The sequence below is a fragment of the Mus caroli genome, unplaced genomic scaffold (genome assembly GCF_978045245.1).
Source record: "Mus caroli unplaced genomic scaffold, Mus_caroli_1 scaffold_14, whole genome shotgun sequence".
Lineage (NCBI taxonomy): Eukaryota > Metazoa > Chordata > Mammalia > Rodentia > Muridae > Mus > Mus caroli.
In genome coordinates this window covers 99,325,551-99,346,841 of record NW_028227269.1, presented here as the reverse complement: position 1 = coordinate 99,346,841, position 21,291 = coordinate 99,325,551, and the positions used below count along the sequence as shown (strand labels likewise).

Genomic DNA, 21,291 nt, shown 5'->3' with positions numbered 1-21,291 from the left:
GTATTTCTTTGAGTTATTAAACTCCTTCTTGATGTCCTCTACCATCATCATGAGATATGCTTTTAAATTCGGGTCTAGCTTTTTGAGTGTGTTGGGGTATCCAGCACTGGCTGAGGTGGGACTGCTGGGTTCTGATGATGGTGAGTGGTCTTGGTTTCTCTTAGTAAGATTCTTAGGTTTGCCTTTTGCCATCTGGTAATCTCTGGAGTTAGTTGTTAAAGTTTTCTCTGTTTAGAGCTTGTTCCTCCTGTGAATCTGTTAGCCTCTATCAGCAGACCTGGGAGATTAGCTCTCTCCTGAGTTTCAGTGATCAGAGTACTCTCTGCAGGCAAGCTCTCCTCTTGCAGGGAAGGTGCATAGATATCTGGCGTTTGGACCTGCCTCCTGGCAGAAGATCATGGCCTGAAACAGGGCCTTTCCCAGAAGCTGTGTAGCTTCTGTAGTCCACACTCTCACCTGTGCAGACTAGTCTCTGAGGGATCTGGGAACCAAGATGGCTACCCCAGGTGCTCCAGCAAAGCCCTCCCAGGTGGGGTGGACACCTCTCCTCTGGCAGGGAAGGTGCCCAGATGTCTGGAGTCCGAAACGGGGTCTGCCCCAGAAGCTGTGTCGCTTCTGCCTATCCCAGAAGCTGTCAGCTTCTGTAGTCTTCCTTATTTTTCTTGGTGTGTTGTTTCTTCATAGCAATTACATAGTATCTTTGTTACAGGACACGTGTGGTAAAAGGAGAATGAATATTGGGAGCTTTTGATCTAGCCTTCTTTTGTTCTTTGTTTATAAAGACTTTAGACAGTAAGTTGAGGGACGCCATCTTCTTTAGAGACATTGAAAAGCAAATATCCTCTACTAGTTCTCTTGGGCCACAACTGACAAAGTAAGAGTATCTATCTGTGTAATTAAAAAAAAAAACTCTCTCTCTCTGCCTCTCTCCCTCTCCCTCTTCTTCTTCCTCCCCCCCCCCCTTCAACTCTCTACTCTTTTCTCTCCCTGACCCACACTTCCAATCTGACATCACTTGGATTAGCATCCACACAGCATCCCTAAAGAAACTTACACATTATGCCTTCAGATGTCCTTGACTTATAACATGAAAAACCCTTACTCAATAGCAGCCACACTCTGCACTGGGTCAAGACACCTTTCTCAAGTAGAAAACCTTGTCATTCTGACAATATTCTCTTTCATTCTTCACCTGAACGCCAGTAGCAACTTTTGCACCACACACTTCTCATAAGAAGTATGAAATTTGTACTCATTGTCTACTTTGATGAGTTTCAAAACCTCGTGGCTGGGAAAGAGACATTCAGCTTTATCTTGACACAGCCAAGCTTTGAAGCTGAGACTTGCACCTTCATACCTAGGCCTCAAGAAGGGAGAGGCTAGAGGTTGAGTTTATGATTGATCATTCCTATGTAGTAAAGCCTACAATCTGTAAATTGCAGGCCTTAGAGGAATTCCAGGTTGATATACATACCCATGTCCTGGGAGATCATGTAATGCATTGCCATGGGACAGAACTTCCTGTGCTTGGGAACTGCCTAGATCTTACTCTTAGTACCTCTTTCTTTGTTGTTCACCTGCATCCTTTGTAACATCCTTGACAGCACCCTGCTACTGTTGAAGAGGCATAATTTTGAATGCATCCAGACACAGGAGAAATTCTCCTTATTCCTTTGAACAGTCTAAAAAAAGTACTGAATTTAAGAGGGGGCTCATGGGATCCTTTGATTTATAGCAACCAGGTTAGAAGTACAGGACTTGTTACTGGAATCTGAAATAGGAGACTATGGGGAATTGCAGGCTCTTCTCCAGTTGAGGTGAGGTCTGAACTCCGATGGTCATAATTCACCTTCATGATGTAGGCGATCCCTCATGCTCCTGGAACTCTGGCCCCTGCCTAAGGTATCACCTCCCACAGCCCCCACAAGAGAAGCATGGCCAGTAGTCACGTAAGCAATAGCCCAAGCTTCTGACCTTCAGGCTAAACTCCTCCCCAGTTACCTAGCAACTGTGAAGACCATAAAAGGGGCTGTTAGGCCCCCACCTCACTCTCATACTCTTACTCCTTTGTTCCTTTACCTCTCACTTCTCTCACTTCTCTCTCCTCTTCCCTTTCTCTTTGTCTTCTCCTCTCCTTTCTTCTCTCTTTCTCTCTTTCTCTCTAGCCTTCCCCCCTCTCTCTCCTTCTCTCTCCCTTCTCTCTTTCCACTGCATTTCTATAATAAAGCTCTTAAACCATAGAGAGTCTCTGCTCCATCAAGACCTGCTGTGCACTCTCACAGATGTTGGGGACCTCTTCCCGAACCTCTTCCCTATTCCCTCTCTCCTATTACCCCAGGGCTACAGGGTGTGGCCTCCGGGTCCCTGGTCGGGGGTTACCCCTTCTCCACCCTCCACAGTGTGGGTCAGAGGCTTATATATCCACCCAGGGCCATATGAAAAGTGGCATGGCAGTCTCCCCATGTCCGCCTACCCAGAGCACAGGAATTCTGGCTGGACGTGGCATATTTTTCCTCCCCACTTTTCCCCAGGGCTTCCCGGGCCTCCCTTTATTGTTCCCAACAGGAAACAGTGCTTTTTTAACTTGTGAGTGTTGATAATGACTCTATCTTCTATTCCAGGATGCCGACTTGGGTACTTCAGTAAACAGAAAAAATGTCCAGTTCTAGAAAATCCATACATTTGATGCCAAAAGTGTTGTAAATGAGTGTCTAGAGAAAAATACCTATTTTTACTGCATGTGTCACTAGATATTTAACAATAGGTTGAAAATACATTTTAGATAGATAGATAGATAGATAGATAGATAGATAGATAGATGATAGATACATAGATACATACATATATAGATACATACATAGATACATACATAGATAGTGTCTCTGGAAAAACAATACTGATTTATACGTGGCAGAAAAGAAGATAGACTGGAAGCAATAAAAAAAATCTCTATGTGGAGAGCTCTTGGCACTGCTTCGAGGAAATTGGCAAGAATATTTGACATTGGACTAGGACAAGGAAGTAGGCTCAAGAAAAATACAGCTGATGAATGTGTTCCTTATATCTTGGTCATCTTAATAAGACCCTGCATACAATGATCACAGGACTTTTGTTTATGTCTTATTTGTTTCTTGACCAAGAACTGACACTATTCTTTGCATCTACTTAGAATGTATAAAAGCAGCTTGGGAAAAGAAATAAACTTGCTTCAGTGCTTACTGGAGTCATGATATACTGTTGTCTGTCTTTTTTCTTTTGTCTTCACTCCCTTCCTCAAGACCCTGTTGACTGACTGAGTGGGTTTGGTAATCTCTGGGAATATGCAACAAACTTAGAGAACAGAAGACTAGTTAGTCAGGACAGCTACCTATTGCTTGACTGATGGGCTTGGTTTTTGGAGCAGGGTTTAAAAGAAAGAGCCCAAGTTAACCTTAAACTTAATCATTTTACCCCAGAGTGCCAAGAAGCTGGGATTAAAAGCATATGCCATCATGCCCAAATATGAGTCAACATTCACATGGCAAAGGCCACAACAGAGGAGTATCTCTCCTAGTACATCACACTGGCATGCAAAAGAGGCAGAGTAAAAAATTATATATTTTACTCTCTGTATGCATTCCATGTGTGCTTCCACTTAAAACCACCCTTAACAACTACAAAACACAGGTTCCTTCTAATGTTCAATCAGACTGTAAACTTACCACTGGATGATGGTCTTGTATTAAGGCCTATTAAAGCTACATCATTGGCACAGGGGCTCTTTGTCACTACTATTTCTTTCACATCGTCATATATATACTCCATCTCACGATCTCTAAGTATACGTCCAAGTTTCCACTGAAGAATAGGCTCTGTGGAAGACAAATTTAGGCATTTAAATCAAAGCAGAACTCTTGAAACTGGAACACCATTACTTTTTAAAAAAGGGGTGGAGGGGTTATAGGAAAACTAAATAAGGGAAATATTTGATTGTCCAAAAGGTGTAGGTGACACAGTAGAGGTGGGAGAGATAGTTCAGCAGTTGGGAACACTGGCTGCTCTTTCAGCATGCAGAGCAGCTCAATATTGTTTGAAGCTCCAGTTCCAGGACATCCAAGGTTCTCTTCTGGTCTCCCAAGGCACCAGTCACCACACCTGATGCACAGACATTTGTATATTCACACCCATGAACATATGACATTACATTTTATCAGTTAAAATTTGGTAATTTTTTATTATGAAACGGAGAAAGAATGAAATTCTCTTAATAAGTCTTTGGCAAAGTCACACTGCTGAAGAAGATTTAGAATGGGATAGATTGCTTAATCCGAACACAGCAAATACATGGTCACATGGTCTGTCATCCCAAATGAGAATAGCAGGAATAGAGCAGAAATATTTATAATTTAGGGACAAGGGTCTGCTTCACTATCAAACATTTCTCAGGCTGTAGATATGGCTCACTGGTTAAGAGCTCTGACTGCTCCTCTGAAGGTCCTGAGTTCAAATCCCAGCAACCACATGGTGGCTCACAAACATCCATAATGAGATCTGATTCCCTCTTCTGGTGTGTCTAAAGACATTTACAATGTACTTACATATAATCAGCCAAACAATCAATCAATCAATCAATCTTTGGGCCAGAGAAAGAGGGGCTGAGAGAGAAGTAAAAGTGTCTAAAGACAGCTACAGTCTACTTACATATAATAAATAAATCTTTTTTAAAAATCAAACATTTCTGTTTCATTTTACAATCCTATCAAATCAGCAGTAGATAAATTAAAAACGACAATAAACCTAGAGTATAAGCAGATGTTATCAGTGAACAAGCAGCTATGTTCTCTAGGAAATAGGTAGTCATTGGGAGTGGATTAACAGAAAAAAGTAAGTGACTGTAAGACTCTTAGGCCAATCAAAGGATGCACATCAGCTCACGTGGTCAAGGTCTTTCCTATGAAAAAGCAGGTGTTCCAGGAAGTGGTGTTTTGGTTTGGTTTAGTTTGGTTTAATTCCTCTGCTTTGATTTTTGCTAAGCTTTGACTAAAAATTTTCTACTTTTCATCTGCTCTTCCTTGTCTGAGAAGCACTCCACGCAATGCTAGAAGAAGTAGGACTCTTCCAGGACCTCAGTGCAGCTGAGTGTCATTGGAACTCAAAAATCATAACGTACCATTTTTTTTTTAATTTGAGCACTTTATTTTTTTGTTCCAATTTTATTTTATTATATTTTTTATTAGGTATTTATTTAATTTACATTTCCAATGCTATCCCAAAAGTCCCCCACACGCTCCCCCACCCACTCCCACTTCTTGGCCCTGTCATTCCCCTGTACTGAGGCAGATAAAGTTTGCACGACCAATGGGCCTCTCTTTCCACTGATGGCCCACTAGGCCATCTTCTGCTACATATGCAGCTAGAGATACCAGCTCTGGAGGGTACTGGGTAGTTCATATTGTTGTTCCACCTATAGGGTTGCAGATCCCTTTAGCTCCTTGGGTACTTTCTCTAGCTCCTCCATTGGGGGCCCTGTGATACATCCAATAGCTGACTGTGAGTATCCACTTCTGTGTTTGCTAGGCCCTGGCATAGTCTCACCAGAGACAGCTCTATCTGGGTCCTTTCAGCAAAATCTTGCTAGTGTATGCAATGGTGTCGGCATTTGGAGGCTGATTATGAGATGGATCCCCGGATATGGCAGTCTCTAGATGGTCCATCTTTTCATCTCAGCTCCAAACTGTGCTCTGTAACTACTTCCATGAGTGTTTTGTTCCCAATTCTAAGAAGGGGCAAAGTGTCCACACTTTGGTCTTCGTTCTTCTTTTCATGTGTTTAGCAAATTGTATCTTATATCTTGGGTATCCTAAGTTTTGGGCTAATATCCACTTATCAGTGAATACATATTGTGTGAGTTCCTTTGTGATTGTGTTACCTCACTCAGGATGATTCCCTCCAGGTCCATCCATTTGCCTAGGAATTTCACAAATTCATTCTTTTTAATAGCTGAGTAGTACTCCATTATGTAAATGTAACACATTTTCTGTATCCATTCCTCTGTTGAGGAACATCTGGGTTCTTTCCAGCTTCTGGCTATTATAAATAAGGCTGCTATGAACATAGTGGAGCATGTGTCCTTATTACCAGTTGGAACATCTTCTGGATATATGCCCAGGAGAGGGATTGCGGGATCCTCCGGTAGTACTATGTCCAATTTTCTGGGGAACCTCCAGACTGATTTCCAGAGTGGTTGTACAAGCTTGCAATCCCACCAACAATGGAAGAGTGTTCCTCTTTCTCCACATCCTCGCCAGCATCTGCTGTCACCTGAGTTTTTGACCTTAGCCATTCTGACTGGTGTGAGGTGGAATCTCAGGGTTGTTTTGATTTGCATTTCCCTGATGATTAAGGATTTGAACAATTTTTCAGGTGCTTCTCAGCCATTCGGCATTCCTCAGGTGAGAATTCTTTGTTTAGCTCTGAGACCCATTTTTAATGGGGTTATTTGATTTTATGGAGTCCACCTTCTTGAGTTCTTTATATATATTGTTTATTAGTCCCCTATCTGATCATAATGTACTCTTACTCAAAAGGCTGGAGTAGGTAAGGATACTCTCTGACAGATAACTGTTACAGTTTTAAAATTTAGAACTCCTAGATGGATATGAAAAAGGTTAAAGTTAAGCCAAATTTATCATATATAACAAGTTTATTTTTTTCATTCTTATGAAAAGGAACACTGAAAATTTTTAAACAAATTAAGATATTAAAAATCTCCAGAAGAGGCAGGAGAGAGCTCAGACTGCAGAAGCAACCTAGCTTCTGGGACAGGCCCCTTTTTAGGCCTTCATCCTCAGCCAGGAAGCAGATCTGAGCTCCAGACATCTGCACACCTTCCCTGCCAGAAGAGAGGTAGCCTGTAGAGTGCACTCTGACCACTGAAACTCAGGAGATAGTTTGACTCCCAAGAGTGCTAACAGAGGCTAACAGGAGGAACAAGCTCCACCCAGAGACAACTATAACAACTAACACCAGAGATTATCAGATGGCGAAAGGCAAGCTTAAGAATCTTACTAACAGAAACCAAGACTGCTCACCATCATCAGAACCCTGCAATCCCACCTCAGCGAGTCCTGGATACCCCAACACACCCAAAAAGCGAAATTCAGATTTAAAAATCATATCTCATAATGCTGGTAGAGGATTTTCAGAAGGAAATAAATAACTCACTTAAAGAAATACAGGAGAACACGGCTAAACAGGTAGAAGACCTTAAAAAGGAAGCACAAAAATCACTTAAAGAATTACAGGAAAATATTGCTAAACAAGTAGAAGTCCTTAAAGAAGAAACACAAAATCCCTTAAAGAATTAGAGGAAAACACAACCAAACAGGTGATGGAATTGAACAAAACCATCCAGGATCTAAAAGGGAAAGTAGAAACAATAAAGAAAACCCAAAGGGAGACAACTCTGGAAATAGAAACCCTAGGAAAGAACTCAGGAAACACAGATGCAAGCATCAGCAACATAAAACAAGAGATGAAAGAGAGAATCTCAGATGCAGAAGATTCCATAGAGAACATGGACACAACAATCAAAGAAAATGCAAAATGCAAAACGACACTAACTCAAAACATCCAGGAAGTCCAGGACACAATGAGAAGACCAAACTTATGGATAATAGGAGTACATAAGAAAAAAGATTTTCAACTTGAAGGGTCAGCAAATATCTTCAAAAAAATTATAAAAGAACACTTCCCTAACCTAAAGAAACAGATGCCCATGAACATACAAGAAACATACAGAACTCCAACAGAACTGGACCAGAAAATAAATTCCTCCTGACACATAATAATCAAAACAACAAATGCACTAAACAAAGATAGAATATTAAAAGCAGTAAGGGGGAGAGCCACAGAGCTGAGGCTGCGCCATTTTCGGCTCCAGACAACCAGCCACCTTCCTGGTCAGAGCACAGGTGTCCGCCCTGACTGAGAGGCTTCTGCCTCAGGTTCCGCGGGAGCCAGCTTGGTTCTGGGACTCCGCAGAGGGCAGTCTGCACAGGTGACAGTGTGGAATACAGAGGCCAGCAGTTTCTGGGATAGGCAAGAGCCACAGAGCCTCTGAGACGGCACCATTTTCGGCTCCAGAAAACCAGCCACCTTCCTAGTCAGAGCACAGGTGTCCGCCCGGCCCGAGAGGCTTCTGCCTCAGGTTCCGCAGGAGCCACCTTGGTACTGGGACTCCACGGAAAGTAGTCTACACAGGTGAGAGTGTGGACTACTGAAACAACGGCTTCTGTGACAGGCCAAAGTAACACAGCTTCTGGGAAAGATCCTGTTTTGGGCCTTCATCTTCGGCCAGGAGGAGGTCCAAACACCAGATAACTGTGCACCTTCCCTGAAAGAGGAGACCTTGCCTGCAGAGACGGCTCTGACCACTGAAACTCAGAGGAGAGAGCTAGTCTCCCAGGTCTGCTCATAGAGGGTAACAAAATCACCAGAGGAACAATCTCTAAACAGAGACAACTATAACAACTAACTCCAGAGATTACCACATGGCAAAAGGTAAATGTAAGAATCTTACTAACAGAAACCTGGACCACTCACCATCATCAGAACCCAGCACTCCCACTTCGCCCAGTCCAGGGCACCCCAACACACCTGAAAAGCTAGACCTGGATTTAAAAGCATATCTCATGATGATAGTAGAGGACATCAAGAAGGACTTAAATAACTCACTTAAAGAAATACAGGAGAACACTGCTAAACAAGTCGAAGACATTAAAGAGGAAACACAAAAATCCCTTCAAGAATTGCAGGAAAACATAGCCAAACAGGTAGAAGACATTAAAGAGGAAACACAAAAATCCCTTAAAGAATTGCAGGAAAACACAACCAAACAAGTGATGGAATTGAATAAAACCATCCAAAACCTAAAAAGAGAAGTAGACACAATAAAGAAAGCCCAAAGTGAGGCAACGCTGGAGATAGAAATCCTAGGAAAGAAATCTGGAACCATAGATGCTAGCATCAGCAACAGAATACAAGAGATGGAAGAGAGAAACTCAGGTGCAGAAGATTCCATAGAGAACATCGGCACAACAGTCAAAGAAAATGGAAAATGCAAAAAGATCCTAACTCAAAACATCCAGGAAATCCAGGACACAATGAGAAGACCAAACCTACGGATAATAGGAGTGGATGAGAATGAAGATTTTCAACTCAAAGGACCAGCAAACATCTTCAACAAAATTATTGAAGAAAACTTCCCAAACCTAAAGAAAGAGATGCCCATGAACATACAAGAAGCCTACAGAACTCCAAATAGACTGGACCAGAAAAGAAATTCCTCCCGACACATAATAATCAGAACAACAAATGCACTAAATAAAGATAGAATACTAAAAGCAGTAAGGGAAAAAGGTCAAGTAACATATAAAGGCAAGCCTATCAGAATTACACTGGATTTTTCACCAGAGACTATGAAAGCCAGAAGGGCCTGGACAGATGTTATACAGAAACTAAGAGAACACAATTTCCACCCCAGGCTACTATAGCCAGCCAAACTCTCAATTACCATAGATGGAGAAACCAAAGTATTCCACGACAAAACCAAATTCACACATTATCTTTCCACGAATTCAGCCCTTCAAAGGATAATAACAGAAAAAAAAAAAAACAATACAAGGACGGAAACCACGTCCTAGAAAAAGCAAGAAGGTAATCCCTCAACAAACCTAAAAGAAGACAGCCACAAGAACAGAACACCAACTCTAACAACAAAATAAAAGGAAGCAACAATTACTTCTCCCTAATATCTCTTAATATCAATGGACTCAACTCCCCAATAAAAAGACATAGACTAACAGACTGGCTACACAAACAGGACCCAACATTTTGATGCTTACAGGAAACTCATCTCAGAGAAAAAGATAGACACTACCTCAGAGTGAAAGGCTGGAAAACAATTTTCCAAGCAAACGGTATGAAGAAACAAGCTGGAGTAGCCATTCTAATATCAGATAAGATTGACTTCCAACCCAAAGTCATCAAAGAAGACAGGGAGGGGCACTTCATACTCATCAAAGGTAAAATCCTCCAAGAGGAACTATCAATTCTGAATATCTATGCTCCAAATACAAAGGCAGCCACATTCATTAAAGAAACTTTAGTAAATCTCAAAGCACACATTGCACCTCATACAATAATAGTGGGAGACTTCAACACACCACTTTCAACAATGGACAGATCATGGAAACAGAAACTAATCAGGGACACAGTGAAACTAACAGTAGTTATGAATCAAATGGATCTGGCAGATATCTACAGAACATTCTATCCTAAAACAAAAGGATATACCTTCTTCGCAGCACCTCATGGTACCTTCTCCAAAATTGACCACATAATTGGTCACAAAACAGGCCTCAACAGATACAAAAATATTGAAATTGCCCCATGCATCCTATCAGATCACCATGGACTAAGGCTGATCTTCAATAACAAAATAAATAATAGAAACCCAACATTCACATGGAAACTGAACAACACTCTTCTCAATAATACCTTGGTCAAGGAAGGAATAAAGAAAGAAATTAAGAACTTTTTAGAGTTCAATGAAAATGAAGCCACAACATACCCAAACTTATGGGACGCAATGAAAGCATTTCTAAGAGGAAAACTCAGAGCTCTGAGTGCCTCCAAAAAGAAACTAGAGAGAGCACACATTAGCAGCTTGACAACACACCTAAAAGCACTAGAAAAAAAGGAAGCAAATTCACCCAAGAGGAGTAGACGGCAGGAAATAATCAAAATCAGGGGCGAAACCAACCAAGTGGAAACAAGAAGAACTATTCAAAGAATCAACCAATAAAGGAGCTGGTTTTTTGAGAAAATCAACAAGATAGATAAACCCTTAGCCAGACTCACTAGAGGGCACAGGGAAAGCATTCTAATTAACAAAATCAGAAATGAAAAAGGAGACATAACAACAGATCCTGAAGACATCCAAAACACCATCAGATCCTTCTACAAAAGGCTATACTCAACAAAACTGGAGAACCTGGATGAAATGGATAAGTTCCTAGACAGATACCAGGTACCAAAGTTGAATCAAGATCAGGTTAATGATCTAAACAGTCCTATGTCCCCCAAAGAAATAGAAGCAGTCATTAATAGTTTCCCAACCAAAAAAAAGCCCAGGACCAGATGGGTTTAGTGCAGAGTTCTATCAGACCTTCAAAGAAGATCTAATCCCAGTTCTTCACAAACTATTCCACAAAATAGAAACAGAAGGTACTCTACCCAACTCATTCTATGAAGCTACAATTACTCTGATACCTAAACCACAAAAAGACCCAACAAAGATAGAGAACTTCAGACCAATTTCCCTTATGAATATCGATGCAAAAATCCTCAATAAAGTTCTTGCTAACCGAATCCAAGAACACATCAAAACAATCATCCATCCTGACCAAGTAGGTTTCATCCCAGGGATGCAGGGATGGTTCAATATAAGGAAATCCATCAACGTAATCCAGTATATAAACAAACTCAAGAGTTAGGGAAGCAGAAACCGGCCTGAGTAGGGCCACAGGCCTCATCCGGCCGGATCAGCGCCGGGGTAGCAGGAGCGCAGGGTTGCCTGACACCCGCCAGCTACCCACGACCCCCGCCGCAGGATTTTGGGACTGCTGGTGAGTGGAACACAGCTTCTGCTCCAATCCAATTGCGCGGGACCTGAGACTGCATTAGTTAGGGAAGCAGAAACCGGCCTGAGTAGGAACACAGGCCTCATCCGGCTGGATCAGCGCCGGGGTAGCGGGAGCGCAGGGTTGCCTGACACCCACCAGCTACCCACGACCCCCGCCGCAGGATTTTGGGACTGCTGGTGAGTGGAACACAGCTTCTGCTCCAATCCAATTGCGAGGGACCTGAGACTGCATTAGTTAGGGAAGCAGAAACCGGCCTGAGTAGGGCCACAGGCCTCATCTGGCCGGATCAGCACCGGGGTAGCGAGAGCTCAGGGTTGCCTGACACCCGCCAGCTACCCACGACCCCCGCCGCAGGATTTTGGGACTGCTGGTGAGTGGAACACAGCTTCTGTTCCAGTCCAATCACGCGGGACCTGAGACTGCTCTGGTTGGGGAGAGAGAAATCCGGCCTACATAGGGCCACAACCCTCTTCCGGTCAGAAAAGCACCGGGGCAGCTGGGGCGCAGGATCGGCTGACACTCACCAGCTACCCACAACACCCACCACAGGATCTTAAGACTTCTGGAGAGTGGAACACAGCTTCTGCTCCAATCCAATTGCACGCGGGACCAGAGACTGCATTAGTTAGGGAAGCAGAAAAACGGCCTGTGTAGGACCACAGGCCTCTTCCGGCTGGACCAGCACCGGGGTACCGTCAGCTACCCACGACCCCCGCCGCAGGATTTAGAGACTGCTGGTGAGTGGAACACAGCTTCTGCTCCAATCTTTAAACAGTGACAACGATAACAACTAACCCCAGAGATTACCAGATGGCGAAAGGTAAACGTAATAATCTTACTAACAGAAACCAAGACCACTCACCATCATCAGAACCCAGCACCCCCACTTCGCCCAGTCCAGGGCACCCCAACACACCGGAAAAGCTAGACACGGATTAAAAAGCATATCTCCTGATGATGATAGAGAACTTCAAGAAGGACTTTAATAACACACTTAAAGAAATGCAGGAGAACACTGCTAAACAGGCAGAAGACAATAAAGAGAAAGCACAAAAATCCCTTAAAGAATTGCAGGAGAACACTGCTAAAGAGTTACAAATCCTTAAAGAAAAACACGATAACATAATCAAACAGGTAGAAGTCCTTACAGAAAAACAGGAAAACACATCCAAACAGATGATGGAAATGAACAAAACCATACTAGACCTAAAAAGGGAAGTAGACACAATAAAGAAAACCCAAAATGAGGCAACACTGGAGATAGAAACCCTAGGAAAGAAATCTGGAACCATAGATACGAGCATCAGCAACAGAATACAAGAGATGGAAGAGAGAATCTCAGGTGCAGAAGATTCCATAGAGAACATCGGCACAACAATCAAGGAAAATGTAAAATGCAAAAAGATCCTAACTCAAAACATCCAAGAAATACAGGACGCAATGAGAAGACCAAACCTACGGATAATAGGAGTGGATGAGAATGAAGATTTTCAACTCAAAGGACCAGCAAACATCTTCAACAAAATTATAGAAGAAAACTTCCCAAATCTAAAGAAAGAGATGCCCATGAACATACAAGAAGCCTACAGAACTCCAAATAGACTGGACCAGAAAAGAAATACCTCCCGACACATAATAATCAGAGCAACAAATGCTCTAAATAAAGATAGAATACTAAAAGCAGTAAGAGAAAAAGGCCAAGTAACATATAAAGGCAAGCCTATCAGAATTACACCAGATTTTTCACCAGAGACTATGAAAGCCAGAAGATCCTGGACGGATGTTATACAGACACTAAAAGAACACAAATTCCAGCCCAGGCTACTATACCCAGCCAAACTCTCAATTAACATAGATGGAGAAACCAAAGTGTTCCACGACAAAACCAAATTCACACATTATCTCTCCACGAATCCAGCCCTTCAAAGGATAATAACAGAAAAAAACCAATACAAGGACAGGAACCACGCCCTAGAAACAACAAGAAGGTAATCCCTCAACAAACCTAAAAGAAGACAGCCACAAGAACAAAATGCCAACTTTAACAACAAAAATAACAGGAAACAACAATTACTTTTCCTTAATATCTCTTAATATCAATGGACTCAACTCCCCGATAAAAAGACATAGACTAACAAACTGGCTACACAAACAAGACCCAACATTTTGCTGCTTACAGGAAACTCATCTCAGAGAAAAGGATAGACACTACCTCAGAATGAAAGGCTGGAAAACAATTTTCCAAGCAAATGGCATGAAGAAACAAGCTGGAGTAGCCATTCTAATATCTGATAAGATTGACTTCCAACCCAAAGTCATTAAAAAAGACAGGGAGGGACACTTCATACTCATCAAAGGTAAAATCCTCCAAGAGAAACTATCAATCCTGAATATCTATGCTCCAAATACAAAGGCAGCCACATTCATTAAAGAAACTTTAGTAAATCTCAAAGCACACATTGCACCTCATACAATAATAGTGGGAGACTTCAACACACCACTTTCACCAATGGACAGATCATGGAAACAGAAACTAAACAGGGACACAGTGAAACTAAGAGAAATTATGAATCAAATGGATCTGGCAGATATCTACAGAACATTCTATCCTAAAACAAAAGGATATACCTTCTTCTCAGCACCTCATGGTACCTTCTCCAAAATTGACCACATAATTGGTCACAAAGCAGGCCTCAACAGATATAAAAATATTGAAATTGTCCCATGCATCCTATCAGATCACCATGGACTAAGGCTGATCTTCAATAACAAAATAAATAATAGAAAGCCAACCTTCACGTGGAAACTGAACAACACTCTTCTCAATGATACCTTGGTCAAGGAAGGAATAAAGAAAGAAATTAAGGACTTTTTAGAGTTCAATGAAAATGAAGCCACAACATACCCAAACTTATGGGACGCAATGAAAGCATTTCTAAGAGGAAAACTCATAGCTCTGAGTGCCTCCAAAAGGAAACTAGAGAGAGCACACATTAGCAGCTTGACAACACACCTAAAAGCTCTAGAACAAAAGGAAGCAAATTCACCCAAGAGGAGTAGACAGCAGGAAATAATCAAACTCAGGGGTGAAATCAACCAAGTGGAAACAAGAAAAACTATTCAAAGAATCAACCAATCAAGGAGCTGGTTCTTTGAGAAAATCAACAAGATAGATAAACCCTTAGCCAGACTCACTAGAGGGCACAGGGAAAGCATCCTAATTAACAAAATCAGAAATGAAAAAGGAGACATAACAACAGATCCTGAAGACATCCAAAACACCATCAGATGCTTCTACCAAAGGCTATACTCAACAAAACTGGAGAACCTGGATGAAATGGAGAAGTTCCTAGACAGATACCAGGTACCAAAGTTGAATCAAGATCAGGTTAATGATCTAAACAGCCCTATATCCCCCAAAGAAATAGAAGCAGTCATTAATAGTCTCCCAAGTAAAAAAAGCCCAGGACCAGATGGGTTTAGTGCAGAGTTCTATCAGACCTTCAAAGAAGATCTAATCCCAGTTCTTCACAAACTATTCCACAAAATAGAAACAGAAGGTACTCTACCCAACTCATTCTATGAAGCCACAATTACTCTGATACCTAAACCACAAAAAGACCCAACAAAGATAGAAAACTTCAGACCAATATCCCTTATGAATATTGATGCAAAAATCCTCAATAAAGTTCTTGCTAACCGAATCCAAGAACACATCAAAACAATCATCCATCCTGACCAAGTAGGTTTCATCCCAGTGATGCAGGGATGGTTCAATATATGGAAATCCATCAACGTAATCCAGTATATAAACAAACTCAAAGACAAAAACCACATGGTCATCTCTTTAGATGCGGAAAAAGCATTTGACAAGATCCAACACCCATTCATGATAAAAGTCTTGGAAAGATCAGGAATTCAAGGCCCATACCTAAACATGATAAAAGCAATCTACAGCAAACCAGTAGCCAACATCAAAGTAAATGGTGAGAAGCTTGAAGCAATCCCTCTAAAATCAGGGACTAGACAAGGCTGTCCACTTTCTCCATACCTATTCAACATTGTACTTGAAGTCCTAGCCAGAGCAATTCGACAACAAAAGGAGATCAAAGGGATACAAATTGGAAAAGATGAAGTCAAAATATCACTTTTTGCAGATGATATGATAGTATATATAAGTGACCCTAAAAATTCCACCAGAGAACTCCTAAGCCTGATAAACAGCTTCGGTGAAGTAGCTGGATATAAAATTAACTCAAACAAATGAATGGCCTTTCTCTACACAAAGAATAAACAGGCTGAGAAAGAAATTAGGGAAACAACACCCTTCTCAATAGTCACAAATAATATAAAATATCTTGGCGTGACTCTAACTAAGGAAGTGAAAGATCTGTATAATAAAAACTTCAAGTCTCTGAAGAAAGAAATTCTAGAAGATCTCAGAAGATGGAAAGATCTCCCATGCTCATGGATTGGCAGGATCAACATTATAAAAATGGCTATCTTGCCAAAAGCAATCTACAGATTCAATGCAATCCCCATCAAAATTCCAAATCAATTCTTCAACGAATTAGAAAGTGCAATCTGCAAATTCATCTGGAATAACAAAAAACCTAGGATAGCAAAAACTCTTCTCAAGGATAAAAGAACCTCTGGTGGAATCACCATGCCGGACCTAAAGCTCTACTACAGAGCAATTGTGATAAAAACTGCATGGTACTGGTATAGTGACAGACAAATAGACCAATGGAATAGAATTGAAGACCCAGAAATGAACCCACACACCTATGGTCACTTGATCTTCGACAAGGGAGCTAAAAACATCCAGTGGAAGAAAGACAGCATTTTCAACAAATGGTGCTGGCACAACTGGTTGTTAACATGTAGAAGAATGCGAATCGATCCATTCCTATCTCCTTGTACTAAGGTCAAGTCTAAGTGGATCAAGGAACTTCACATAAAACCAGAGACACTGAAACTTATAGAGGAGAAAGTGGGGAAAAGCCTTGAAGATATGGGCACAGGGGAAAAATTCCTGAATAGAACAGTAATGGCTTGTGCTGTAAAATCGAGAATTGACAAGTGGGACCTCATGAAACTACAAAGCTTATGCAAGGCTAAAGACACCATCAATAAGACAAAAAAACCACCAACAGATTGGGAAAGGATCTTCACCTATCCTAAATCAGATAAGGGACTAATATCCAATATATATAAAGAACTCAAGAAGGTGGACTCCAGAAAGTCAAATAACCCCATTAAAAAATGGGGCTCAGAACTGAACAAAGAATTCTCACCTGAGGAATACCGAATGGCAGAGAAGCACCTGAAAAAATGTTCAACATCCTTAATCATCAGGGAAATTCAAATCAAAACAACCCTGAGATTCCACCTCACACCAGTCAGAATGGCTAAGATCAAAAATTCAGGTGACAGCAGATGCTGGCGAGGATGTGGAGAAAGAGGAACACTCCTCCATTGTTGGTGGGATTGCAAGCTTGTACAACCACTCTGGAAATCAGTCTGGCGGTTCCTCAGAAAATTGGACATAGTACTACCGGAGGATCCAGCAATACCTCTCCTGGGCATATATCCAGAAGATGTCCCAACCGGTAAAAAGGACACATGCTCCACTATGTTCATAGCAGCCCTATTTATAATAGCCAGAAGCTGGAAAGAACCCAGATGTCCCTCAACAGAGGAATGGATACAGAAATTATGGTACATTTACACAATGGAGTACTACTCAGCTATTAAAAAGAATGAATTTATGAAATTCCTAGCCAAATGGATGGACCTGGAGGGCATCATCTTGAGTGAAGTAACACAATCACAAAAGAACTCACACAATATGTATTCATTGATAAGTGGATATTAGCCCAAAACTTAGGATACCCAAGATATAAGATACAATTTGATAAACGCATGAAACTCAAGAAGAATGAAGACCAAAGTGTGGACACTGTGCACCTTCTTAGAATTGGGAACAAAACACCCAGGGAAGGAGTTACAGAGACAAAGTTCGTAGCTGTGATGAAAGGATGGACCATTTAGAGACTGCTGTATCCAGGGATCCGTCCCATAATCAGCTTCTAAACGCTGACACCATTGCATACACTAGCAAGATTTTGCTGAAAGGACCCAAATATAGCTGTCTCTTGTGAGACGATGCCGGGGCCTAGCAAACACAGGAGTGGATGTTCACAGTCAGCTATTGGATGTATCACAGGGCTCCCAATGGAGAAGCTAGAGAAAGTACCCAAGGAGCTAAAGGGATCTGCAACCCTATTGTTGGAACAACATGATGTAATAACCAGAACCCTGGAGCTCTTGTCTCTAGCTGCATATGTATCGAAAGATGGCCTAGTCGGCCATCAATAGAAAGAGAGGCCCATTGGACTTGCAAACTTTATATGCCCCAATATAGGGGAATGCCAGGGCCAAAAGAATGGGAATGGGTGGGTAGGGAAGTGGGGGGCGCTATGGGGGACTTTTGGGATAGTATTGGAAATGTAATTGAGGAAAATATGTAATAAAAATATAAAAAAAAAAAAAACAAACTCAAAGACAAAAACCACATGATCATCTCGTTAGATGCGGAAAAAGCATTTGACAAGATCCAACACCCATTCATGATAAAGGGCTTGGAAAGATCAGGAATTCAAGGCCCATACCTAAACATGATAAAAACAATCTACAGCAAACCAGTAGCCAACATCAAAGTAAATGGTGAGAAGCTTGAAGCAATCCCTCTAAAATCAGGGACTAGACAAGGCTGTCCACTTTCTCCATACCTATTCAACATTGTACTTGAAGTCCTAGCCAGAGCAATTCGACAACAAAAGGAGATCAAAGGGATACAAATTGGAAAAGACGAAGTCAAAATATCACTATTTGCAGATGATATGATAGTATATATAAGTGACCCTAAAAATTCCACCAGAGAACTCCTAAACCTGATAAACAGCTTCGGTGAAGTAGCTGGATATAAAATTAACTCAAACAAATCAACGGCCTTTCTCTACACAAAGAATAAACAGGCTGAGAAAGAAATTAGGGAATCAACACCCTTCTCAATAGTCACAAATAATATAAAATATCTTGGTGTGACTCTAACTAAGGAAGTGAAAGATCTGTATAATAAAAACTTCAAGTCTCTGAAGAAAGAAATTATAGAAGATCTCAGAAAATGGAAAGATCTCACATGCTCATGGATTGGCAGGATCAACATTGTAAAAATGGCTATCTTGCCAAAAGCAATCTACAGATTCAATACAATTCCCATCAAAATTCCAACTCAATTCTTCAACGAATTAGAAAGTGCAATCTGCAAATTCATCTGGAATAACAGAAAACCTAGGATAGCAAAAACTCTTCTCAATGATAAAAGGACCTCTGGTGGAATCACCATGCCGGACCTAAAGCTTTACTACAGAGCAATTGTGATAAAAACTGCGTGGTACTGGTATAGTAACAGACAAGTAGACCAATGAATAGAATTGAAGACCCAGAAATGAACCCACACACCTACGGTCACTTGATCTTCGACAAGGGAGCTAAAACCGTCCAGTGGAAGAAAGACAGCATTTTCAACAAATGATGCTGGCACAACTGGTTGTTATCATATAGAAGAATGCGAATCGATCCATTCCTATCTCCTTATACTAAGGTCAAGTCTAAGTGGATCAAGGAACTTCACATAAAACCAGAGACACTGAAACTTATAGAGGAGAAAGTGGGGAAAAGCCTTGAAGATATGGGCACAGGGGAAAATTTCTTGAATAGAACAGCAATGGCTTGTGCTGTAAGATCGAGAATTGACAAGTGGGACCTCATGAAACTGCAAAGCTTCTGCAAGGCAAAAGACACCATCAATAAGACAAAAAAACCACCAACAGATTGGGAAAGGATCTTTACCTATCCTAAATCAGATAAGGGACTAATATCCAATATATATAAAGAACTCAAGAAGGTGGACTCCAGAAAGTCAAATAACCCCATTAAAAAATGGGGCTCAGAACTGAACAAAGAATTCTCACCTGAGGAATACCAAATGGCAGAGAAGCACCTGAAAAAAATGTTCAACATCCTTAATCATCTGGGAAATGCAAATCAAAACAACCCTGAGATTCCACCTCACACCAGTCAGAATGGCTAAGATCAAAAATTCAGGTGACAGCAGATGCTGGCGAGGATGTGGAGAAAGAGGAACACTCCTCCATTGTTGGTGGGATTGCAAGCTTATACAACCACTCTGGAAATCAGTCTGGCGGTTCCTCAGAAAATTGGACATAGTACTACCGGAGGATCCAGCAATACATCTCCTGGGCATATATCCAGAAGATGTCCCAACCGGTAAAAAGGACACATGCTCCACTATGTTCATAGCAGCCCTATTTATAATAGCCAGAAGCTGGAAAGAACCCAGATGTCCCTCAACAGAGGAATGGATACAGAAATTATGGTACATTTACACAATGGAGTACTACTCAGCTATTAAAAAGAATGAATTTATGAAATTCCTAGGCAAATGGATGTATCTGGAGGATATCATCCTGAGTGAGGTAACCCAATCACAAAAGAAATCACTTGATATGCACTCACTGATAAGTGGATATTAGCCCAGAAACCTAGAATACCCAAGACACAATTTTCAAAACACAAGAAAATCAAGAAGGAAGAGCAATGCGTCAATACTTCATTCCTCCCTAGAATAGGGGACAAAATACCCATGGAAAGAGTTAAAGAGACAACGTTTGGAGCTAAGACAAAAGGATGGACCATCCAGAGACTACCCCACCCAGGGGTCCATCCCATAATCAGTCACCAAGCACAAACACTATTGCATATGCCAGCAAGATTTTGCTGAAAGGACCCTGCTATAGCTGTCTCTTGAGAGGATATGCCAGTACAGAATACAGAAGTGGATGCTCACGGTCATCTATTGGACGGAACACAGGACCCCAATGGAGGAGCTAGAGAAAGTACCCAAGGAGCTGAAGGGGTCTGCACCCTATAGGTGGAACAACAATATGAACTAACCAGTACCCCCCCCCAGAGCTCGTGTCTCTAGCTGCATATGTAGCAGAAGATGGCTAGTTGGTCATCATTGCAAAGAGAGGCCCCTTGGCCTTGCAAACTTTAAATGCCCCAGTACAGGGGAATGCCAGGTCCAAGAAGTGGGAGTGGGTGGGTAGGGGAGCGGGGGGCGGGGGTATAGGTAACTTTTGGGATAACATTTGAAATGTAAATGAAGAAAATATCTAATAAAAAATTAAAAGTAAAAATAAAAAAAAGAACACATATGATATGCACTCACTGATGAGTGAAACTTAGAATACCCAAAATACAAGTTGCAAAACACATGAAACTCAAGAAGAAGGAAGAACAAAGTGTCTGTCTTAGTCAGGGTTTCTATTCCTGCACAAACATCATGACCAAGAAGCAAGTTGGGGAGGAAAGGGTGTATTTATTTAGCTTACACTTCCATACTGTTGTTCATCACCAAGGAAGTCAGGACTGGAACTCAAGCAGGTCAGGAAGCAGGAGCTGATGCAGAGGCCATGGAGGGATGCTCTTTACTGGCTTGTTTCCCCCGGCTTGC

The 21,291-nt window shown here is 41.5% G+C and overlaps 1 protein-coding gene across 1 annotated transcript in view; it reads right to left on the bottom strand.

Annotated features, from left to right (window-relative positions):
* The window catches only part of LOC110288505 (cation channel sperm-associated auxiliary subunit beta-like), a 239,931-nt gene that overhangs the window by 136,747 nt on the left and 81,893 nt on the right, over positions 1–21,291 (bottom strand). The window contains exon 7 of the mRNA XM_085830619.1: positions 3,702–3,851. Coding sequence (XP_085686745.1) covers positions 3,702–3,851 — 150 coding nt within the window. The remainder of the gene's footprint in view (positions 1–3,701; positions 3,852–21,291) is intronic.